A 19,920-nucleotide genomic window follows, 5' to 3' on the forward strand; every position below is an offset into this window, starting at 1 on the left:
ACTTCATTACCTGCGACTCGTTTGTGTTCTGACCACATGTGCTTGGCTGTACACTATATCAATAAAGTGTTTAGACTTTTAAAAACACTGTAGTAATACACTGAGCCACTAAACATTGTTCTTATGATGTTTTTCTACAGGAGGAAAACGCGAAATACATCCAAACACTTCAGATATAGTGTGTGTTAGTAAATGCAAGACTATTGATGAACTCCAGCATGAAGCTACGGTCACACCGGGCTTTGTGTGTGCGAAATTCTGTCGTGCGGCGCTGCGAAAAGGGGCGGGATTAAACAAGCTTATTAGACATTTTAAAAAGCGAGCGATTGCTCCATGTTTTACATTTTAGCCCAGAGAGGTCGTGTTTTCATCCTAGATTGGTCTCACGCAGTCAAATGATGCGATTTCACAGGTCAGAGTTCACCAAGCTTGAACTTTGCACCGCAGCAACCTGCGAAACTTAACGCATGAGACCGCGTTTCCGGTCTGACGCATTCGCGTGCGTATGAATGGGAGTCTATGGGAGGAAATGTCAAGTGTGACCGCAGCTTAACACTGTATGATAACGCTTCAGATGACTGTTCTAGAGCCTACAGCTAATCAATCTGTCAGATTCTGGAGTGCTTTACGGGTCTAAACAAAAATATTAATGATAAATGATCTTAAATCAAACAAATACATTTATAGAGATGGTATACAAGTATATAACTTTACTCACATGGGAAACGGAGGCCATGTGAACGGTTTGTGAGCACAATTAAATGCACACAGCATCCCATATCATCTGATAATTGTAAGAAATAAGTCCAAAAGGCAGCTGACTGTGTAAAGCCACATAAAACAAAACAAAAATACGATGAATATGCCGAGATCAGTGGCTAATCTGCCGGATTCAGCTGAGGTGAAGTGACGGCGACCAGCGAGACCTAGCTGTCACTCAAGTGGCCACGCCCTTAATTATGCAAACTTAATATAACCTAAAATAAAGGAAATGGTTGAGTTATAAAAAAATTCACCCCCCTCACAGTTGTCATGGAGGGTAATAATAGCTATATGAACCAAAATGGTTCTTTGTACCAGGCTTAAACACCTTTATTTCTGCTGTAAAGTTGGCCATTCTAACAGTGGGCTCAATTGCCACTTGCTCTATTATGGAGCAGGACTAGCGGAATTTTGATGAATTACAGTTTCAGTTACTTCCGTATTGGCTTCCTGAGGGAGAGCGGGAGGTTGCCGCTTGGTGTTTTTACTTTAGCATGATGGTAAAACATGAAGGCGGTTATGAATGTCTTTGAACATGCGCTTGTTTGTTGATTACAATTCGTGATAATGACAAATAATACTAATTTGTGCATCTCTTGACTAGGGTTGGGCGATGTCGACCGATTTGGCATCGTACGATGTAGAGCTGCACAATTAATCGAAACAAGATTGCAATCTCGATTCGACCCCCTAGACGATCTTAATCCAGCATTTCTACGATTCTGCCAATCATATTTTCAAGTTCATGAGAGAAGCAAAGGCAGAAAGGCCCCTTGTTTTGTGTGTTCACGTGAAGGGGTAGGGGTGTCCCAATTCTCTTTAGCTTGAAGGCGTAGGGCTAAGGGGAAAGGGCTAGATAGCTCTTGAAATGGAGATTTTTCAGGACCACACTCCAAACCAAGAGGTATGAAAGAGGTAAGCAGAAGGGCTGATGGGTAGAATTGGGATTGGGCCTTACAGTATTTACAGAAACTCACAAAAATGACTGTATTCAATATCATACATGTAAAGACATAAAAAATATATGTTTATTTCTCACAATTCTAATTATAAATCTGCATTAAAAACATAATCAGAGACACTGTGAGACACAATTCAGAGTTTAAATCTGAAAATCTAGAAGTTTTCAAATATATTATTTGGTTTTGTTGTCAAACTGTATGACAAAAATGCAATAATTATGAGATACTAATAGGCCTGTCACAATAATCAATATCTGGACTTATCACACAACACATGGACATGACCGCAATCATTTTTTGTGATGCAATATATATCGTCCATACATAAAGACCAATGCTAGCAACATTTGAGCTGATTGCTCAACATCTCTATCTCTATTGGAGGAGTCAGTATGGCTAAAACACTATAGTGTTGACTATAAATGACTGAAGTATATTTTAATGTGGGTGTCTGATGACTGAAAATAGATCTGGCAGCAGATATCAGCCACTGTTACTCTTTCCCTTGTTGACATTTATTATTATTATATATTTAGGATCACATTCTGATTCCAGTGCCTCATTATTAAACTGTTATGATGACTATAACTAAATTAAATACTCTTAAGAATGAAATATGATGTGTTCTTTGCATAGTGATGCTATTATGGTGACGTTCTGGTATTATATAATGAGTGGCATGGTTTAAAATAACAATAATATTGTTTATCGCAGTATATTTTGATGCAATATATCCTACAACAAAAACAGATATCATGACAGGCCTAGATATTAACTCACATTTGCAAATTTACAACCTTAAACTCAGAAAAAGGACAGAATTCTGGCAGTGTTTACGTTTGACGATGTCCTGTTACAAAAGTTACAAAACTCACAATTCAGCGGAAAAGCTTCACAATTTTGAGATATAAACTCACACTTTATTTTAAATGTACAATTCACACTAATAACAACCCGTTATTAGGAGTTTTAGCTCAATAAACTACTAATCATCTGCTTATTAATACTAAAAGGTAGTAGTTGGGTTTGGGTATTAGGAATGTAAAATAAGATCATGAGATACAGTCAGAATTATTCGCCCTCCTGTGGATTTCTTCATCAAATATTTCCCAAATGATGTTCAGGAATTTCTCACAGTATTTCCTATAATATTTTTTCTTCTGAAAAAGCAGTTCTTAATTGCTTTAAACTCATTTTAAGGTCAATATTATTAGCCCCCTTCAGCAATATTAGTGTTGGATTGTCTCCAGAATAAACCACTGTTATACAATGACTTGCCTAATTACCCTAACTTTACCCTAATTACCCTAGTTAAGCCTTTAAATGTCACTTTAAGCTGAATACTAGTGTCTTGAAGAATATCTAGTCTAATATTATTTACTGTCATCATGACAAAGAGAAAATAAATCAGTTATTAGAGATGAGTTATTAAAACTATCATGTTTAGAAATGTGTTGGAGATAGAAATATACAGGAGGGCTGATAACTCTGACTTGTTTAAGCTCACAGTTGCATCCAGAAACAGTTTAAACCGTGTGATGAACAGTCAGATTTACCTTTTCCAACAGATTTGCCTCAGTATAACAGTGTGTCTGCAGATCTGTGAGAGTTTTTAGATGTAAAAGCGCGCTCTCGCTCAGCGCAGACGGCTGTTTTCCCCTTCTTTCACTCTGTCAGGTGTTGTAGACTCCGCTGATAGTCCTCCACAGGTAAAGGTCCAGGGTTTTGCAGCTCGTAGCTGCGCAGGTAATGCCCGTTAGTCTGACCGGCGAAATACAGGAGCTGTCTGGCAAACATCGGCTCCACCTGACGATCAGCACATTCAGGATATTAATAATAAACCTTTTATATTATAGAAGGCTTGATTCTGATTGGCTGATGGCTCATTTAACGCTCATCAGCATCTTAAATCCTTTAGTTTTTAATATTTATATATTTTTTACATAAACATATGGACATTTATACGTATTTATGTGTGTATGATATCATCTTTGCATCAAATTACAGTAAACGCGCGAGCGCTTGTGTGAGGTGTGTGTAATGCATGATTGCAGCACAGTAAATCTGACATTATTCTCTCTTCAGGCTGCCGTTATCAGTCTCACACTAGTGTTTTCCTCTTTCTGAAAGTCTTTATAACACCATCATGAAGTTTTTATGTTATTATTTCAGCTAATAGGATTGTAAACAAGTGATTTGTTGTGCTCTCCCATTCACTGCACTCTGAGTTTACCAACTATGCCCACGCACAAGTGAAAAGGCTCCATTATAAAAATGGCACTCAATTACTGCACTGAACTGATCCCGGTATGGCTGTGCAGTGCAAACCCCTCATGTGCTGTCAAACTGTAACGCATGAGCGTCTGCAGGCGTGAAATGTGATTTTACCTGAGCTGTGATCATTTTGCTCTGCCGTTGAGGATCTGGAAACTCATCCCCGAAGCACAGAATGACCTGAGAGCGAGGCATGGGGCGACCGTGATGGATGAAGCCCTGCAGCTCTACAATAAAACGCAAAAACACACTTCAAAACCAATGTAGATCTCAATTTTGCATTCACATTTTCAACAGTAATACACAGACCTCCTAGTTTTTTACCGAATCCAACAGAAAGTCGCAAATTTTTGCAAAATAAATCGCAAAAAATTTCAATAATCTCATAAAACATCCAATTCTAAACCATATAATCAAATTATAATTATTTCAGTTTGCAATTAATTGTTTTACATGACTTTTAGACGTTGCGTACGCAGCACACGTGATGTATTTGAGTGTCTCTCGAAAAATGACGTCTCACCTGCGCCCTCGCAAGCATTGCATTACATGGAAGTGGGGGGGATTATTTTGAGGCATGAGTGATTTACATGTGAAGGCAATGCATAGCTACGTTTAGACATCCTGTAGTGCGAATTGACGCGCTTCAGACTGCAAAAGAAAGTGGGAGCAAACATCTAACAAACGGAGCAGTGGAACAGACTGAAAAGCTATCAGCGTACAGTGATGAAGATTGGTTTAAGGATGATGGCGGCTGGACGTGACTGAATTGAAGGACATTATTTGTGCTTTACATGTATGGCTGATGTTACGATGTGTGTGAAATCGATAAATGTATTCGTTTAACTCTTTCCCTGCAGTTAATGAAAGAAAACGCTTCCGTGTTTCAGGTGTAGTACGGTAGGGGAAGCCCTAACGCATGTCCTGAGTGAGGTACATGATGTCAGATCCTCTGGGGAGTGAAAGAAAGTAAGATCATGAATAAAAATAAGAGTTATACAACCTTCCTTTGGCTTAATCCCTACCGTTTTAGATAAGAGCAAAATAAAGAAGCTGTATTTTTATGATTTGTGTCTTTGCCATTGTGTCTGATTGCACACCTAATATAGTAGGCTGCCTAATATGGTAAATAAGATACAGCTGAAGATACTTCTCGTTAACGTCCGATCGTAGCTGTATCCCTTTTAGCAACAACCACAGGAGGGATCCGTGCTGCTGGATTTATGTCATGTTTATTCATAATTTTCTGCCGAAATACATGAAGGTAAGCAACTGTTTATCTGGAAGAGGAATAGATCAAAATAAATATAATAATAAATAGATATATTATAATAAATATAACTGTCTAATAAAACTATTCTGTTTAAATTCACCAAAATATATCCTCTATATTCTGCACAGTTAAATATGCAGTTTTTTTTTTGTCTGGTTCTGTTGAAAACACAAACCAGGCCAAGTTGGTTCATCAATTCCCCTATAGCGCATGTGTTTGGACTGTGAGGGAAACCGGAGCACCCGGAGGAAACCCTCGGCAACACGGGGAGAACATGCAAACTCCACACAGAAACGCCAACTGACCCAGCCGGGACTCGAACCAGCGACTTTCTTGCTGTGAGGCCACAGTGCTAACCACTGAGCCACCATGCCATCGAAATCAAAATATTTTATTTAGCTAGCACACATTGCGATTCTTTAGATGAACAATTAATCTGAGCCAATTAATCCACTGACTAAAAAACAGTTTTGGTAATCTCTGATGATGTCAGCTTGACACAAGTTTTGAATCTGCTGCTATGCTGACACATAGGCATTTGTAGCTCCGCCCCTTTTAAAAAAAGAGTACAATCTCATTTGCATTTAAAGCGACAGTCACCAAAACGCCACAATAAGGATCAAAGCCTGAACGGGTCAGTTTCAGAGAGCTGGAGAACATTATCTGTGTGCTATTCTCAGCTCAAACTCAAACACACACACTCTAGACACAGCAGAGACATTTTACAGCTTGTAAAAAGGGGCAGAATAGGTCTGCTTTAAATGTAAATCTTAAAAAAAAAAAAACATCTTATGACTGGTTTTGTGGTCGAGGGTCACAAATGACCTGCTTTTGGTATTTGGCTTTACAGTCACTGCTGTCCTCATTAAAGACAGAAAAACTCCAGCTGAGCAATACTGCGATCTGAAGACATTAAACACACTTCAGCCGCTGCAGATGAGGGTCAGGATTGGTGGAAAAGCCCAAACACACAGACATTAAATAGCCACGACCACACTGCTTCCACACACACACACACGCACACACACACACACACACACACACACATTAAAGGACAGGCCTTTCCTCACCTGACTGCACACACACACTGCAAAAAGCGCACGTCTTGGTCTTGTTTTCTAGTCCAAATATATACAAATTCTGAAATCAAGAAGCATTTTCTGGACAAGTACAAAATATTATCTTGTTTTCAGAAATAAAGAGTGTAAATGAGTTCTGTCAGAAACTCTCTTTCACTGCGCACATAAGGAGGGGTGATATCTTATCATTTTGATATTCTGATATCTTATCATTTGCACATACCAATAAAAGATTCTCCCCAAATTAAGAATCTGTCTTCCTGTGTAGTATAGTAATGATAAAATCAGTGTGTGCAATAAGTAAATGCACTACAGCGGCAGGTCTTGTGTGTGTATGCACTTGTTTACAAACAGAGATGAACTAAACTTACTTCAGTCGAGTGTTTGAAATCACTCTGAGTGACCAGGCGTGGTTTCTAGTCACAGAATGAGGAAACAACTAAACTACATTATAGCATTATATACAGTGATGATAGCTAGGTCAATTAGCATTGCATCACTACCTGACAAAAGTCTTGTGGCCTATCGCAGTTTTAGGAACAACACATAATACCTTGACTTCTAGTTGATCATTTGGTATCAGAAGTGTCTTATATGAAAGGTAAAGGCCTCTAGATGAGGCTTATTTGAGCACAATAAAATCTGATCATGTCTTGATGTTGACTGATTTGATTAGGACAGTAAGGTCTGACTCTGCTTAGACTAAAGTCTGCTCACTGAACCTTCAATAATGTCCAGTATAGAATATGTGCTCATGCTGCAGTGGAAACAGAATGAATATTGTGTCTGACTCCATCATGAGCTTGGAGGACTGCATCCATACATCTCTGACATGACTCAAATCACTGATTAATAAAGTCATCTGGAATGGTGAAGAAAGCCTTCTTGCAGGACTCCCAGAGTTCATCAAGACTCTCTGTGTTCATCTTCAACGCCTCCTCCTTCATCTTACCCCAGACGTGCTCAATAATGTTCATGTCTGGTGACTGGGCTGGCCAATCCTGGAGTACCTTGACCTTCTTTGCTTTCAGGATCTTTGATGTGGAGGCTGAAGTATGAGAAGGAGCGCTATCCTGCTGGAGAATTGTCCCTCTCCTGTGGTTTGTAATGTAATGGGCAGCACAAATGTCTTGATACCTCAGGCTGTTGATGTTGATCATCCACTCTGCAGATCTCTCACACGCCCCCATACTGAATGTAACCCCAAACCATGATTTCTCCTTCACCAAACTTGACTGATTTCATGAATCTTGGCTCCATGTGGGTTCCAGTAGGCCTTCTGCAGTATTTGTGATGATTGATGCAGATCAACAGATGATTCAGCAGAATAATCCACCTTCTGACACTTTATGATCAACTAGAAGTCGAGTTATTATTTGCTGCTCTTAAAACTGGGATTCACAACTAGACATTTGTCAGATAGTGTAAATGTTTCTTTAATTATACCCAGGATAAACTATGAGGTTGGGTTTAGGGTTGGTGTAGCTGTAGACATTCAGAAAACACAATAGGTTGGACTTCGTGTCTCACGTGCAAGACATTAAAGTCCACATGAAATCAAAACTAACCATATTGATTTTGTTAGCTCACATTGCTAGTTTTGTGCTGAACAATTCATCTGTGCATCTCATTAAGAAGCAAACAATAGTTTTCCCTTGTTATCCTTAACTGAGTGATCTGAATTTGCACTTCCTATTTGTTTTTCCAGTTAAATTCTCAGATTAAATCTGTCTGAGGTATTGGGCGGGGCTAACATGCTTAACCACGCCCCTTCACCTGTCAGTTTTGATATCGCCATGGCAACAAGCGGAAATGGTGAGGAGGCGGAGTCTGTTGGGTTGTAATAACTCTCCCCAAACACTTTCCCCCATCTTTCTGAATGAAACGCCTACTTTACTACGTCCAATCAGCTCACAGTTGACAAAAACAAGCCACGCCTACTGGTTTATCATTTAATATTCTGTTTCTCTAGGACCTGCGTCTCATTATTTTAAAAAACGGCAGCTTCCGGTTCATGTGGACTTTGAATAAAGGAAAACTCTGGGTTTGAGCTGGTTCCCTAACTCACTGAGATGAGTGTGCTGATGTGTGTGTGTGTGTGATCGTACCTGTGAGGAACTGCTGTGTGTCCATCAGTTTGCAGGTCTGCTCTTTCTCCAGTTTGTTGGGTTTGTCGGCGTACGGAGCGAGCGGACCCTCCCAGTACACCCGGCCCTGGCACAGGCGTTTGGCGTAGAGTCCGTCGGGGGTGAGCCACAGCAGGACGCCGCGCTCTAGCACGTTCAGGAGTTTCTCCGCACCACGCCGCTGCGACTGAGGGTACGGGAACGGGAACAGCACTGGCTCTGCCCCGCCATACAGACGCTCCTCTGACGGAGACGACGGAGATGAAGGAGAGCCTGGAGACGCAGACGAGGAGATCCGACAGCCTTCGGGACTGCTGGTGGTCAGTTCCTTCACTAGAGACTCGCGGTAGAAGAGAGAGACGTGGAGCCGGCAGTCTGAGGAAACACACACACATCCAGACTGAGAAAAACAAACTGGTGCGTACATATTATATACAGCTGAAGTCAGAATTATAAGCGCCCTTGTTTATTCTTTTTTTCAGTTTAGCACTGTCGCCTCACAGCAAGAAGGTTGCTGGTTCGAGTCCCAGATGGGGAGTGTTGGTGTGGGTTTCCTCCGGGTGCTCCGGTTTCCCCCACAGTCCAAACACATGTGCTATAGGGGAACTGATGAACTACATTGGCCGTAGTGTATGAGTGTGTGTGAGAATGAGTGTGTTTGGGTGTCTCCCAGTAGTGGGTTGCAGCTGAAAGGGCATCGATTTACTCAAACTCTAAATTTACATTGTATGTTCTGATTTCATGTGGATTGTGGCTGATTCACCTGAAAGGGCCATGGCTTCAGCCGATCTCATACTGGGATCCATCGCCATCGGGTGACTTTCTGAGGGCGAGTATGTGTAGAAGGAGCCTGAAATCTGGTATCCTGAAAAGTGGACAAGAAACACAATTAAAAAGGGCTGATTTTACCACAGATGACACTCGATTTGGCTGTGTGGCTCCAAAAGTAGAGCATTATGAAAGTAGAGCTGCACGATACTTGAAATATATGCAATTTAGATGCATTTATGGTGCTGAAATTAGAGAAACAGATGCGAAAACTCAAAACTAATGAACTAATCAATATGCCAAAAGTTTATAGATTTGTGACATGGCAATAATCACCTGAGGACGACGACAGGGGAGATGAGTTAAACTGCATAGCCTGGTGTTTAATCATATAGCTGCTATTTTTATTTATAGCACTTCATTTTTGCCTTGATATTTAATATCTCTTGCTTCAATACACTATGGGTGACACGGTGGCCCAGTGGGTAGCGCTGTCGCCTTACAGCAAGAAGGTCGCTAGTCTGAGTCCCGGCTGGGTCAGTTGGCATTTCAGTGTGGAGTTTGTATGTTCTCCCTGTGTGCTCCGGTTTCCCCCACAGTCCAAACACATGCGCTCTAGGTGAACTGAGTAAGCTAAATTGACTGTAGTGTCTGTGTGTGGATGTATGGGTGTTTCCCAGTGTTGGGTTGTGGATGGAAGGGCATCCTCTGCGTAAAACACATGCTGGATAAGTTGGTAGTTCACTCCACTGTGGCGAACCCTGATTAATAAAGGGACTAAGCTGAAAATGAATGAATGAATGAATAAATGAATACACTATGAACAGCAGCTACGCTAATTATTTTCTTTATTCTCTATTTCCACCTGGGGATCACATCCTGAGACCTCTAGAGATTATGACCTGTGAAGAGATGATGGAAACCATAGAGGACTTCTAGAGGTCTCCATAATCCTGGACCAGGCCGTATCCTGAGCAGATGCTGTTGCGGTTATGGAGGAGTGGAGAGTGTGAGACTGATTCCTGAAAGACTTGGTGACAGATGAGTCTCCGATGAGTCACCCGCCGGTGACCTACTCACACCTGCAGCTCCTCCACGATGGACGTCCAGCGTTCTCCAGCCTCCGGCGTCTAGACTGCAGAAGTTTGGCCATAGGAGAAATAGTCTTGCCCACCTGAGCCTGGTTTCTCTCTAGGTTTGTTTTCCTTCAGTGGTCAATTGGTGAAGTTTGTTCCTTGTCGGCACTGGCTTGCTTGGTTTGGGACTTGTGGAGCTGCGCATCGATGGATTTGCTCTTCAGTGTTTGGACTCTCAGCAGTAAAGATTAAACCACACTGAACTGAACTCCGAAAACTGGACTGACGCAGTTTCAATTCACTAGAACTTCTATATTAAGCTGCTTTGACACAATCTACATTATAAAAGCGCTACAGAACTAAAGATGAATTTAATTAAATTAAATAAACAATGAACCAATCAGTACTGCCTCATATATTCACAGATGCTTTATTGTCTGGTTTGAGGTGCCACTGATAGCGTTTGTTTGTGAATTATGTCTTAGGGAATCAATTTGTATCATTTCAATTGTAATCAAATGACCCAAACATCCAATTATTATACTTGAAAACAAAATAAAGACTGCAGCTATGGTCTACAGCTACTAGTTTCCTTGATGAAGAACATTTTATTCTAAAATGCTGTTTTAAAGGGGATCTATTATGCAAAAATGACTTTATAAGGGGTTTAAGCATAGTTGTGTGTCAGCAGTGTGTGAATATCTCCAGCCTCTAATGGTCAACATTATTAATTGTGTTTGTTATAATCAGATTTGATGAATGAAACACTTCGATTGGCATTCTCCCTTTGTATGATGTCATCAGAAGGGGAAAGCCCCGCCCACTAGTGCCCATCACTCCCTCATTAGCATAAACAGCAGTCCTGAGTGAGAAGCAGCCGTCTGTCCATTAGCCATTAGAGTGTTTGAGCTGCTGAAGATAATGTCAGCATAGACTAAGAGGATTATAGATGTGGAGTTTTAGATGAGGAGTGACAGGAGACTGACAGAAGCATGAAGCACACACTCACACTGAAGCACACACGCACACCTGACCAGCACTGACAACACTAGTGCTGTTTTACATCTGTCACTATGCTGATGAATAGGCATAAGTAGCTCCGCCCTCTTTTTAAAAGAGCACAATCTCATTTGCATTTAAAGCAACAGTCACCAAAACACCACGATTAGGATCAAAGCCTGAAAGGGTCAGTTTCAAAGAGTTAGAAACATTATCTGTGTGTTATTTTGAGCTGAAACTTCACTTCTAGAGACACCAGGGACTTAACAGTAATCATTTAAAACAAAAAAGCACTAATGTAAACAGTCATTCTGTAAAGACGTGAAGGTAATTAACACCTTCGGCAGGTAATTAACACCTTCAGCAGGGAATTAACACCTTTAGCAGGTAATAAAGCATCTCTGAGCGCGTACGGTCAGTGACGAGTTCGCCGAGTGAGAAGTGGCATTAATAACCAAACATGAATAGATGCAGAGTGCCTTTAAAATGGATTTCCTGTTTCTTTTATTAAATGTTGTTGGCTCTGATAAACCTTCATCTCAATCATTACAGGAACAAGCCATCGAGTGCGAGCATTTGCACCAAGAATAGACAATAACTTCTCTGAAAAATGTGCTAAACACTGGTGTGTGTGTGTGTGTGTGTGTGTGATAACTGCGAACGTGTGTTTGTCAGCAGAGACCGGTGCTAATGGATTAATCTGGATTTACTACATTTCTTGAGGTCAGTGGTTGCAAACAATTTATATGGGCTGAATTTAAACAAACACATTAAATTTAGTAACTCGTTCATTTTCCTTTAGCTTAGTCCCTTTATTTATCAGGGGTCGCCCCAGCAGAATGAACCGCCAACTATTCCAGCATATTTTCCGCAGAGGACGCCCTTCCTGCTGCAACCCAACATTGGGAAACACCCATACACGCTCCAGGGTTTCTGCAGGTTTCACCAAGTTAAACTTAAGACATTTTTAAGACCATTATGAATGAAATTTCTGACTTTTACAGGGCTAAATGCTAAAGATTTTTTTCAAATATCCCAGTTACAAAAAGATTTTCACTTGACCTATTAAAAATGGTCAATAATTTTGATTATTATTTAATAATTGATTATAATTTAACCCATTTAGTAATACAATAATACAAATTTAGGGCGATGCAGTGGCGCCGTAGATAATGCTTCGTCTCACAGCAAGAAGGTCGCTGGTTCGAGCCTCGGCTGGGTCAGTTGGTGTTTCTGTGTGGAGTTTGCATGTTCTCCCCGTGTTCGCATGGGTTTTTTCCGGGTGCTCCGGTTTCCCCCACAGTCCAAACACATGCAGTACAGGTGAATTGGGAGAATAAATGTATAGAGATGGGTTGCGGCTGGAAGGGCATCCGCTGTGTAAAAAATATGCTGGATAAGTTGGCGGTTCATTCTGCTGTGGCGACCTCAGATTAATAAAGGGACTTAGCCTAAAAGAAAATGAATGAGTAATAATTTAAAGATCAAAAATCTAGGTCAGGTCAGTGTCTTCAGCAGTGAATAAATGGAGAACTTTTAAGCAAATGTTACTGTAAGGAATGTAATTAAATGGTATTTTTAAATAAAAAGTTAAAGGTTTTATTGAGATTGTTGGTGATTTTATGGGTGTTAATGGCCAGATTGGGTAGCTATACATGAACAAAGGAAAATTAAGACCTGTTAATAAAGATTTAAGACCTACAACACGACATTTCAGTAGATTTAAGACTTTTTAAGGCCTAAAGTTTAGCTTTTTTAAAGATTTAAAACATTTTAAGACTTTTTAAGACCCCGCTGTACCCTGACAAACACACACACACACACACACACACACACACACACTACAGGTCAATTTAGTCAACAGATCAATTAAACCTGCCAGAGTAATTGGTGGTTCATTCTATTGTGGTGACCCCTGAAAATTCATTCATCCGAAAAAACTTCATTCATTCTCCTTTTGCTTAGTCTCTTATTTCTCAGAGGTTGCCACAGCGGAATGAACCACCAACTATTCCAGCATATGTTTTACACAGCGGATGCCCTTCCAGCCACAACACAGTACTGGGAAACACCCATACACACTCATTCACACACACACTCATCCACTACGGCCAATTTAGTTGATCAATTCCCCTATAGAGCATGTGTTTGGACTGTGGGGGAAACCGGAGGAAACCCACACCAACACGGGGAGAACATGCAAACTCCACATGGAAATGTCATCTGACTCAGCTGGGACTTGAACCAGCGACCTTCTTGCTGTAAAGCCACAGTGCTAATCACTGATAAACTTGCCAACACTCCCGTTTTTCCCGGGTGTCTCCTGTATTTCAGACCCATCTCCCGCCCATCTCCCGTATTGTTCTGTCTACCGGAAAACTCCCAGAATATCAACCCAATCCCCCAGCTTTTTGGTACAGTCTGGCTAGCTTTTTGGCTCAGTCCCTATGCGCACCGAACCCAACACACAACCATCTTCATACCCCCCTTCTCACTCTTTACTTTGCGCGCACCCCCGCATAAAATATCCCGGATTTTTAGATCTGAATGTTGGCAAGTATGATCACTGAGCCCCCCCTACATTTAGTAATGTTCAACTTAATTTGTTTGTTTAAATCCAGCTTGTTTACATTGAATCCTTGTTTCTCTTCAGTCTACTTGTGGTGAGAGTAAACTCCTTTTTAAAACACTCATGATCAGAATACTTTTGTTCTATAGATTACATTATTATTATTATTATACATCATGAGTGTTATTTACACAAGGGAAGAAAGCTCTCCTGATTTTCCTTTATTTAGTATATATTTAATAATAATCTTCTCGCTTATTTACATTTGTGACTCTTTGCATTTGCATGTTGCCGTTGTTTGTTATCATTCAAATGCACTTCCATTGTTTTCTAGAATAAAAATATTAGATGTCGACATTAGGCTTATCACAAAAATCAATATCTGGACTTATCACACAACACATGGACATGAGCTCAATCATTTTTTGTGATGCAATATATATCGTCCATACATAAAGACCAATGCTAGCAACATTTGAGCTGATTGCTCAACATCTCTATCTCTATTGGAGGAGTCAGTATGGCTAAAAACACTATAGTGTTGACTATAAATGACTGAAGTATATTTTAATGTGGGTGTCTGATGACTGAAAATAGATCTGGCAGCAGATATCAGCCTCTGTTACTCTTTACCTTGTTGACTTATTATTATTATATATTTAGGATCAGATTCTGATTCCAGTGCCTCATTATTAAACTGTTATGATGACTATAATTAAATTAAATACTCTTAAGAATGAAATATGATGTGTTCTTTGCATAGTGATGCTATTATAGTGACGTTCTGGTATTATATAATGAGTGGCATGGTTTAAAATAACAATAATATTGTTTATTGCAGTATATTTTGGTGTAATATATCCTACAACAAAAACAGATATCATGACAGGCTTAACTGACACGCTTTAAAAGCATGTCAATGTCAGAGCCTTTACTAAATGAGACTGTGATACGTCCGACAGACAGCACTATTGTCTTTCTTTTCTTTTTCATTCTTTTATAACCTATTTTAACACATTTTAATCTGTTTTAAATCATTTTATTATTTATTTTTATGTCTTTACACTTGTCTCTTTTATTCCTGCTTATGTAAAGAGCTATGAATTGTGCAATATGAATAAACTTGCCTTGCCTTAAAACCTCTAATAAACTAAATGTATGCACCACAGTCAGTGTCGTCACTATAAATACACAGAGAAACAAATGCTCTCTTAGGGAAGATTATTAAAACATATTGGTAAATAGAGTCATAAATAAAACGTTGGGTGAAAGTTTGAGATGTATTGTTGGTGATTGAATGGGTGCCTGCCCAATTTTGTGTAACTTTACATGTATAATGTTAAATTAAGACCTGTTTTAAATAATTTAAGACCTAAAACACAATATTTCAGTGACTTATTAAGGCCTAAAATTTAGCTTTTGAAATTAAAGATATTTTAAAGGTCCCATGAAGGATGTTTTAGATGTATCAGTGTGTTAGTTTTAACGATATCTATAATCTAGAGTGCTCTAAAACAGTGACAAACCTCGTGTTTCGAAGATAGAAACCTCATATGAAGCTTGCAGTTTGACACTTCCGCCTAAATGGATCAATCTTTTATTTTTTACTTCGGTTTCCCCTTAAATCTTCCGACCAATCAAATGATCTCTAGTATCTGACATGCCCCGCCCCCTTCTTCTCATTGGCTGTTTATTTGATGCGCTTGAGCTCTATCTCTCTTACTGGCAGAGCTTTGAGGAAAATGAAAAGCTACTGGCTGTTTTTTTAAAAGAGGAGGAGCTACTCTATGCCCCGCCCTTTCTTCGTGTTTCAGTAGCGATTACGTCTAACATCAAACAAAATATGCATATTTCAAAGCACTTCACAGGACATTTAAGACCTTTCTAAGACCCTGCGGACACCCTGTTTGTAAAGATATTTGTAAAGGAAACATGCAAAGGGTGCACACAAAACGAAACATGATTGGTTGGTTATTATGACCTGTCAGTCATATAACATAGTGGGCGGGGCTTAACCATTTAATGTGCCAAAGCTCCCAGGCTTTCAGCCTTCAGTCTGAGCTCCGGTTATGCGAGATACGTGATGTGAAAACTATAAATGCGCAGGATCTGAGGATGGTGATGTTGTTGTGTGGTTGTACCGTTGTCGCAGGGTGCTGTGTGCCAGGACAGCGAGCGAGACGGTGGATACGGACACTGGCCGTACGGTAGATCAGTGTGAGGCGTCTGTGTGTGAGGCGGATCTGAGTTGAATTCCCTCCAGTCTCGCCTGTCCTGAGGAAGCATGAAGCCTGACATCTGCAGACAAACAATAATCACATGAGCATCAGAAACGTCGCTACTGCTACTGAACTGTTTTGATTTTTGGGCATTTAGCAACTCCTCAAAAATGAACTGATTCCTAGATTCAGAAGCGTTGATAACTGAGAGTTGATTCCCAGAAATATAAAATCTGAGGCATTAATTAAGAGCTGATTCCAAATAAGAATCCATTGCTTGATTCTGGGGCATTGAGGATTGGGAGTCAATTCCAAGTGGAATTGATTTCATGGTGTTGAGGATCTAGAGTCGCTTCCAAAAGCAATTGATTCCTTGATACTGAGGCATTGAGGATCGAGAGTCGTTTCCAAAAAGAATCAATTCCTTAATTCTGAGGCAATGAGAATCCAGAGTTGATTGCAAAACAAATTAATTCCTTGATTTCAAGGTGCTGAGAATTGAGAGTCGATTTCAAAAAGAATCAATTCCTTGATTCAGAGGTGTTGAGAATCTAGAATCATTTCTAAAAAGAATTGATTCTTGATTCTGGGGCATTGAGAGTCAAGAGTCATTTCCAAAAACAATCAAGTACTCAATATTGAGGCATTGAGAATCGAGAGTCAATTAGTAGAATTGATTCCATGGTGTAGAATCTAGAATCATTTCCAAATAGAATCAATTTCTTGATTCTGAGGCATTGAGGATCGAGAGTCGATTCTAAAAAGAATTCATTCCTTGATTCTGAGGTGTTGAGAATTAAGAGTCAATTACAAAAAGAATTGATTCTTAGATTTGAAGGGATTGAGAATTAAGAGTCATTTCCAAAACTGATCAAGGAATCTATTCTCAGGCATTGAGAGAAATGATTCCATGGTGTTTGGAATCTAGACTCGTTTCCAAAAAGAATCGATTTCTTAATTTTAAGGTATTGAAAATCTAGAATCATTTCCAAAAAAGATTCAATTTCTTGACTCTGAGGCATTGAGAATCAAGAATCGATTTCAAAAAGAATTGATTTCTTGATTCTGAGGCAATTAGGAATTGACTCCCAATTCCAAAAAGAAATGACTCCTTGATTCTGAGGTTTTTAAAATCTAGAATTGTTTACAAAAGAATTGATTTCTTGATTCTGAGGCATTGAGAATTGAGAGTCAATTCCAAAAACAATCAATTCCTTGATTCAGAGGTGTTGGGAATCTAGAGTCGTTTCTAAAGAGAATTGATTCCTTGATTCTGAGGTATTGAGAATTGAGAGTTAACTACAAAAAGAACTGATTGCTTGATTCTGATGTGTTGAGAATCAAGAGTCAGTTCCAAAAAGAATTGATTTCTTGAATCTGAGTCACTTAGACTTGATCGTCGATTCTAAAAAGAATTGATTCATTGATTCAGAGGTGTTGAGAATAGAGTCAATTGCAAAAAGAATCGATTTCTTGATTTTGAGGTGTTGAGAATCAAGAGTCAGTTCCAAAAAGAATTGATTTCTTAAATCTGAGTCACTTAGACTTGATCGTCGATTCTAAAACGAATTGATTCCTTGATTTAGAGGTGTTAAGAATCAAGAGTCAATTCCAAAAAGAATCACTTCCAAGCTTTTGACAATCTATTTAAAACCAAACACCAGCTGTCATTTTTACATAATTGTTTTTGCCAATATTTTTGTTTTGCATTTTTTAACCAACATTTTCATTGCAGAAGCTTTTTTAATTTTTTATTTAATTTTTTATTTTATAAACTGACTTTTGTCAATTATATTTGATGCTGACACCAGACTGGGCCATTTCATCCAAGTGTAATGCTAAACAGACATTGAGTACAGGGAAATGAATACTGTTGAAAAGTGTGACGTGGTAAAAGTGTCTTACCTGCGGCTGTAGAGCTGGATAAGCAGAATGCACTGAATAACCAAGAGACGTCACGTGAGTCGGGTTTTCTTCCATACTGATGGCCTTAGAGCCTAACAATACAGAAAAGAAACATCTATTCATATTCATTTAAATTTAGATTTTTTGGGAGAACTTAATTGTTTTATTTTCAATCGCCTTAACAATAACAATGAAATGACAGAAGGAGGAAACACTGAACTACTGAAACGTGTTTAATACTTTAAATAAAAATGGGTTTTTTGGTGATGGCAGCTTAAAGACCCCTCTCATATGGAGAATGAAGTCACATGCATTGCTCAGGAGTGAGCTTCTCACAGACTTCAACAGAGTGTCAAAATCTTGATGCTTCTGTGGGTGTCGTCTATCAAATCTGAACTTTAATCTGTATTCTCTATTGGATTCGGATCAGGTGATTGGCTGGGCCATTCTACAGCTTGATTATCTTTCTCTGAAAGCATCTGAGAGCCTCCTCGGCTGTGTTTTGGATCATTGTCTTGCTGAAATGTCCGCCCTGTGTTCATCTTCATCCTCCTGCTAATGTAGATGTTGGACTGAAGCAGCTGATATTCATTATCACTGAGGAAGGGCAGAGGGTTGCTGAAGAACTACTGAGAGATTTCAGCTGCTGTCTGGGCTTTCACTGCAAAACTACACCTTCCTTTCTTCATGTGTTCAATACTTTTTTCTCTGTGTCATTTGATTTTATTGCACAGAACTTCATTTGTAAACTAATTAGGTTCATTTTAAAATATTTATTTAGTTGTTATCAACATCCGGGGAACATTTCAAGTCAACAGCAACTTCAGAAAGATGATTACTAAGAAGTATGCTGACGTGTTCAATACTTATTTCTCCTGCTGTATATATAAACGCAGTATATATTTTCATTTTCAACATTTATATTTATGCAAACCTTCTCACACTCATTTAGATCTTGGCACTACTTTGCAGGTGATTCACGAGCTCTAAGAATAGCAACTATATAAAGGTGTGAATCAACGTTTTCTCACATCAGCGAAATTCTGCAAAGCCCTCGAAACCTTCAGGGTCAAAGCAGCGCTCTCGATGGTCCCGACCCAACATCTGAAATGTTATGCAAGCTCTGAGGGGCAACTTGTGCTGTTCGCTGCTTTGCACTTAGTAACCGAAGCTCTCTATAAAAAGCTTGCAGTGGCTTCCTCTTAGCTTCCTGCTTCACTTACTGAGGGCAAGAAGCAATATTAAATGTGAACACAGAGCATGCCTTCATCTTCGAGTGCTTTCTGAGCAACACACATTCAAAAACAATGGGATGTTGTATGTTAACCCAACTGTTTAGGGCTGAAAATATATCGTTTGAGCGTAAATATTGCAACGTGTGTATCTGCAATGATCACATCACAGGATTAGATTAATTATTAAAGATTAAAAGATTACTATTGATTATTATTTACACAATGATGAGCATGTTATTTTACATTTGAGTGCTCAATTTGTGTATTTAAATACTGTTAGACTATAATTGCACACTGTTAATCGTATTTTTTGCTTGTAATTTATTATCATTTATGCAGATGCATCATATAGAAAAAGACTTGATCATCCCAGTGGATCTAAATGAATGAAATCTTTCCAAATTGAGCTGTTCAAATCATCTGGTTGATATTCCATTTACATATTGCAGCAAAACAAAATATCGCAATGTCAGATTTTCCCAATATTGCGCAGCCCTATAACTGTTGGGTTTGTGCTAATTTGACCCATACAACCCAACCCAGTGCAGGTCTTAATGCACCATTTATTAACAGAAAAAAATATATTTAAATAAATCTTAATTGAGATTTGATCATAATCTAAATAAACCAGCTTTCATAAATCAGACACGGATGAAACGTCAAGCGCGAGTGA

The 19,920-nt window shown here is 39.2% G+C and overlaps 1 protein-coding gene across 1 annotated transcript in view; it reads right to left on the reverse strand.

Moving 5' to 3' along the window:
* Positions 1 to 1,110: 1,110 nt before the first annotated feature.
* irf4a (interferon regulatory factor 4a) overlaps positions 1,111 to 19,920 on the reverse strand; it is a 28,685-nt gene continuing 9,875 nt past the window's right edge. Inside the window, exons 4-9 of the mRNA XM_056470423.1 lie at positions 18,013 to 18,104; positions 16,030 to 16,186; positions 9,240 to 9,341; positions 8,459 to 8,851; positions 4,113 to 4,225; positions 1,111 to 3,530 (exon numbers count right to left, since the gene is read on the reverse strand). Of these exons, the coding sequence (XP_056326398.1) occupies positions 3,390 to 3,530; positions 4,113 to 4,225; positions 8,459 to 8,851; positions 9,240 to 9,341; positions 16,030 to 16,186; positions 18,013 to 18,104 (998 nt within the window). The 3' untranslated portion in view covers positions 1,111 to 3,389. The remainder of the gene's footprint in view (positions 3,531 to 4,112; positions 4,226 to 8,458; positions 8,852 to 9,239; positions 9,342 to 16,029; positions 16,187 to 18,012; positions 18,105 to 19,920) is intronic.

Source organism: Danio aesculapii, chromosome 2 (assembly GCF_903798145.1).
Source record: "Danio aesculapii chromosome 2, fDanAes4.1, whole genome shotgun sequence".
NCBI classification, from domain to species: Eukaryota; Metazoa; Chordata; class Actinopteri; order Cypriniformes; family Danionidae; genus Danio; species Danio aesculapii.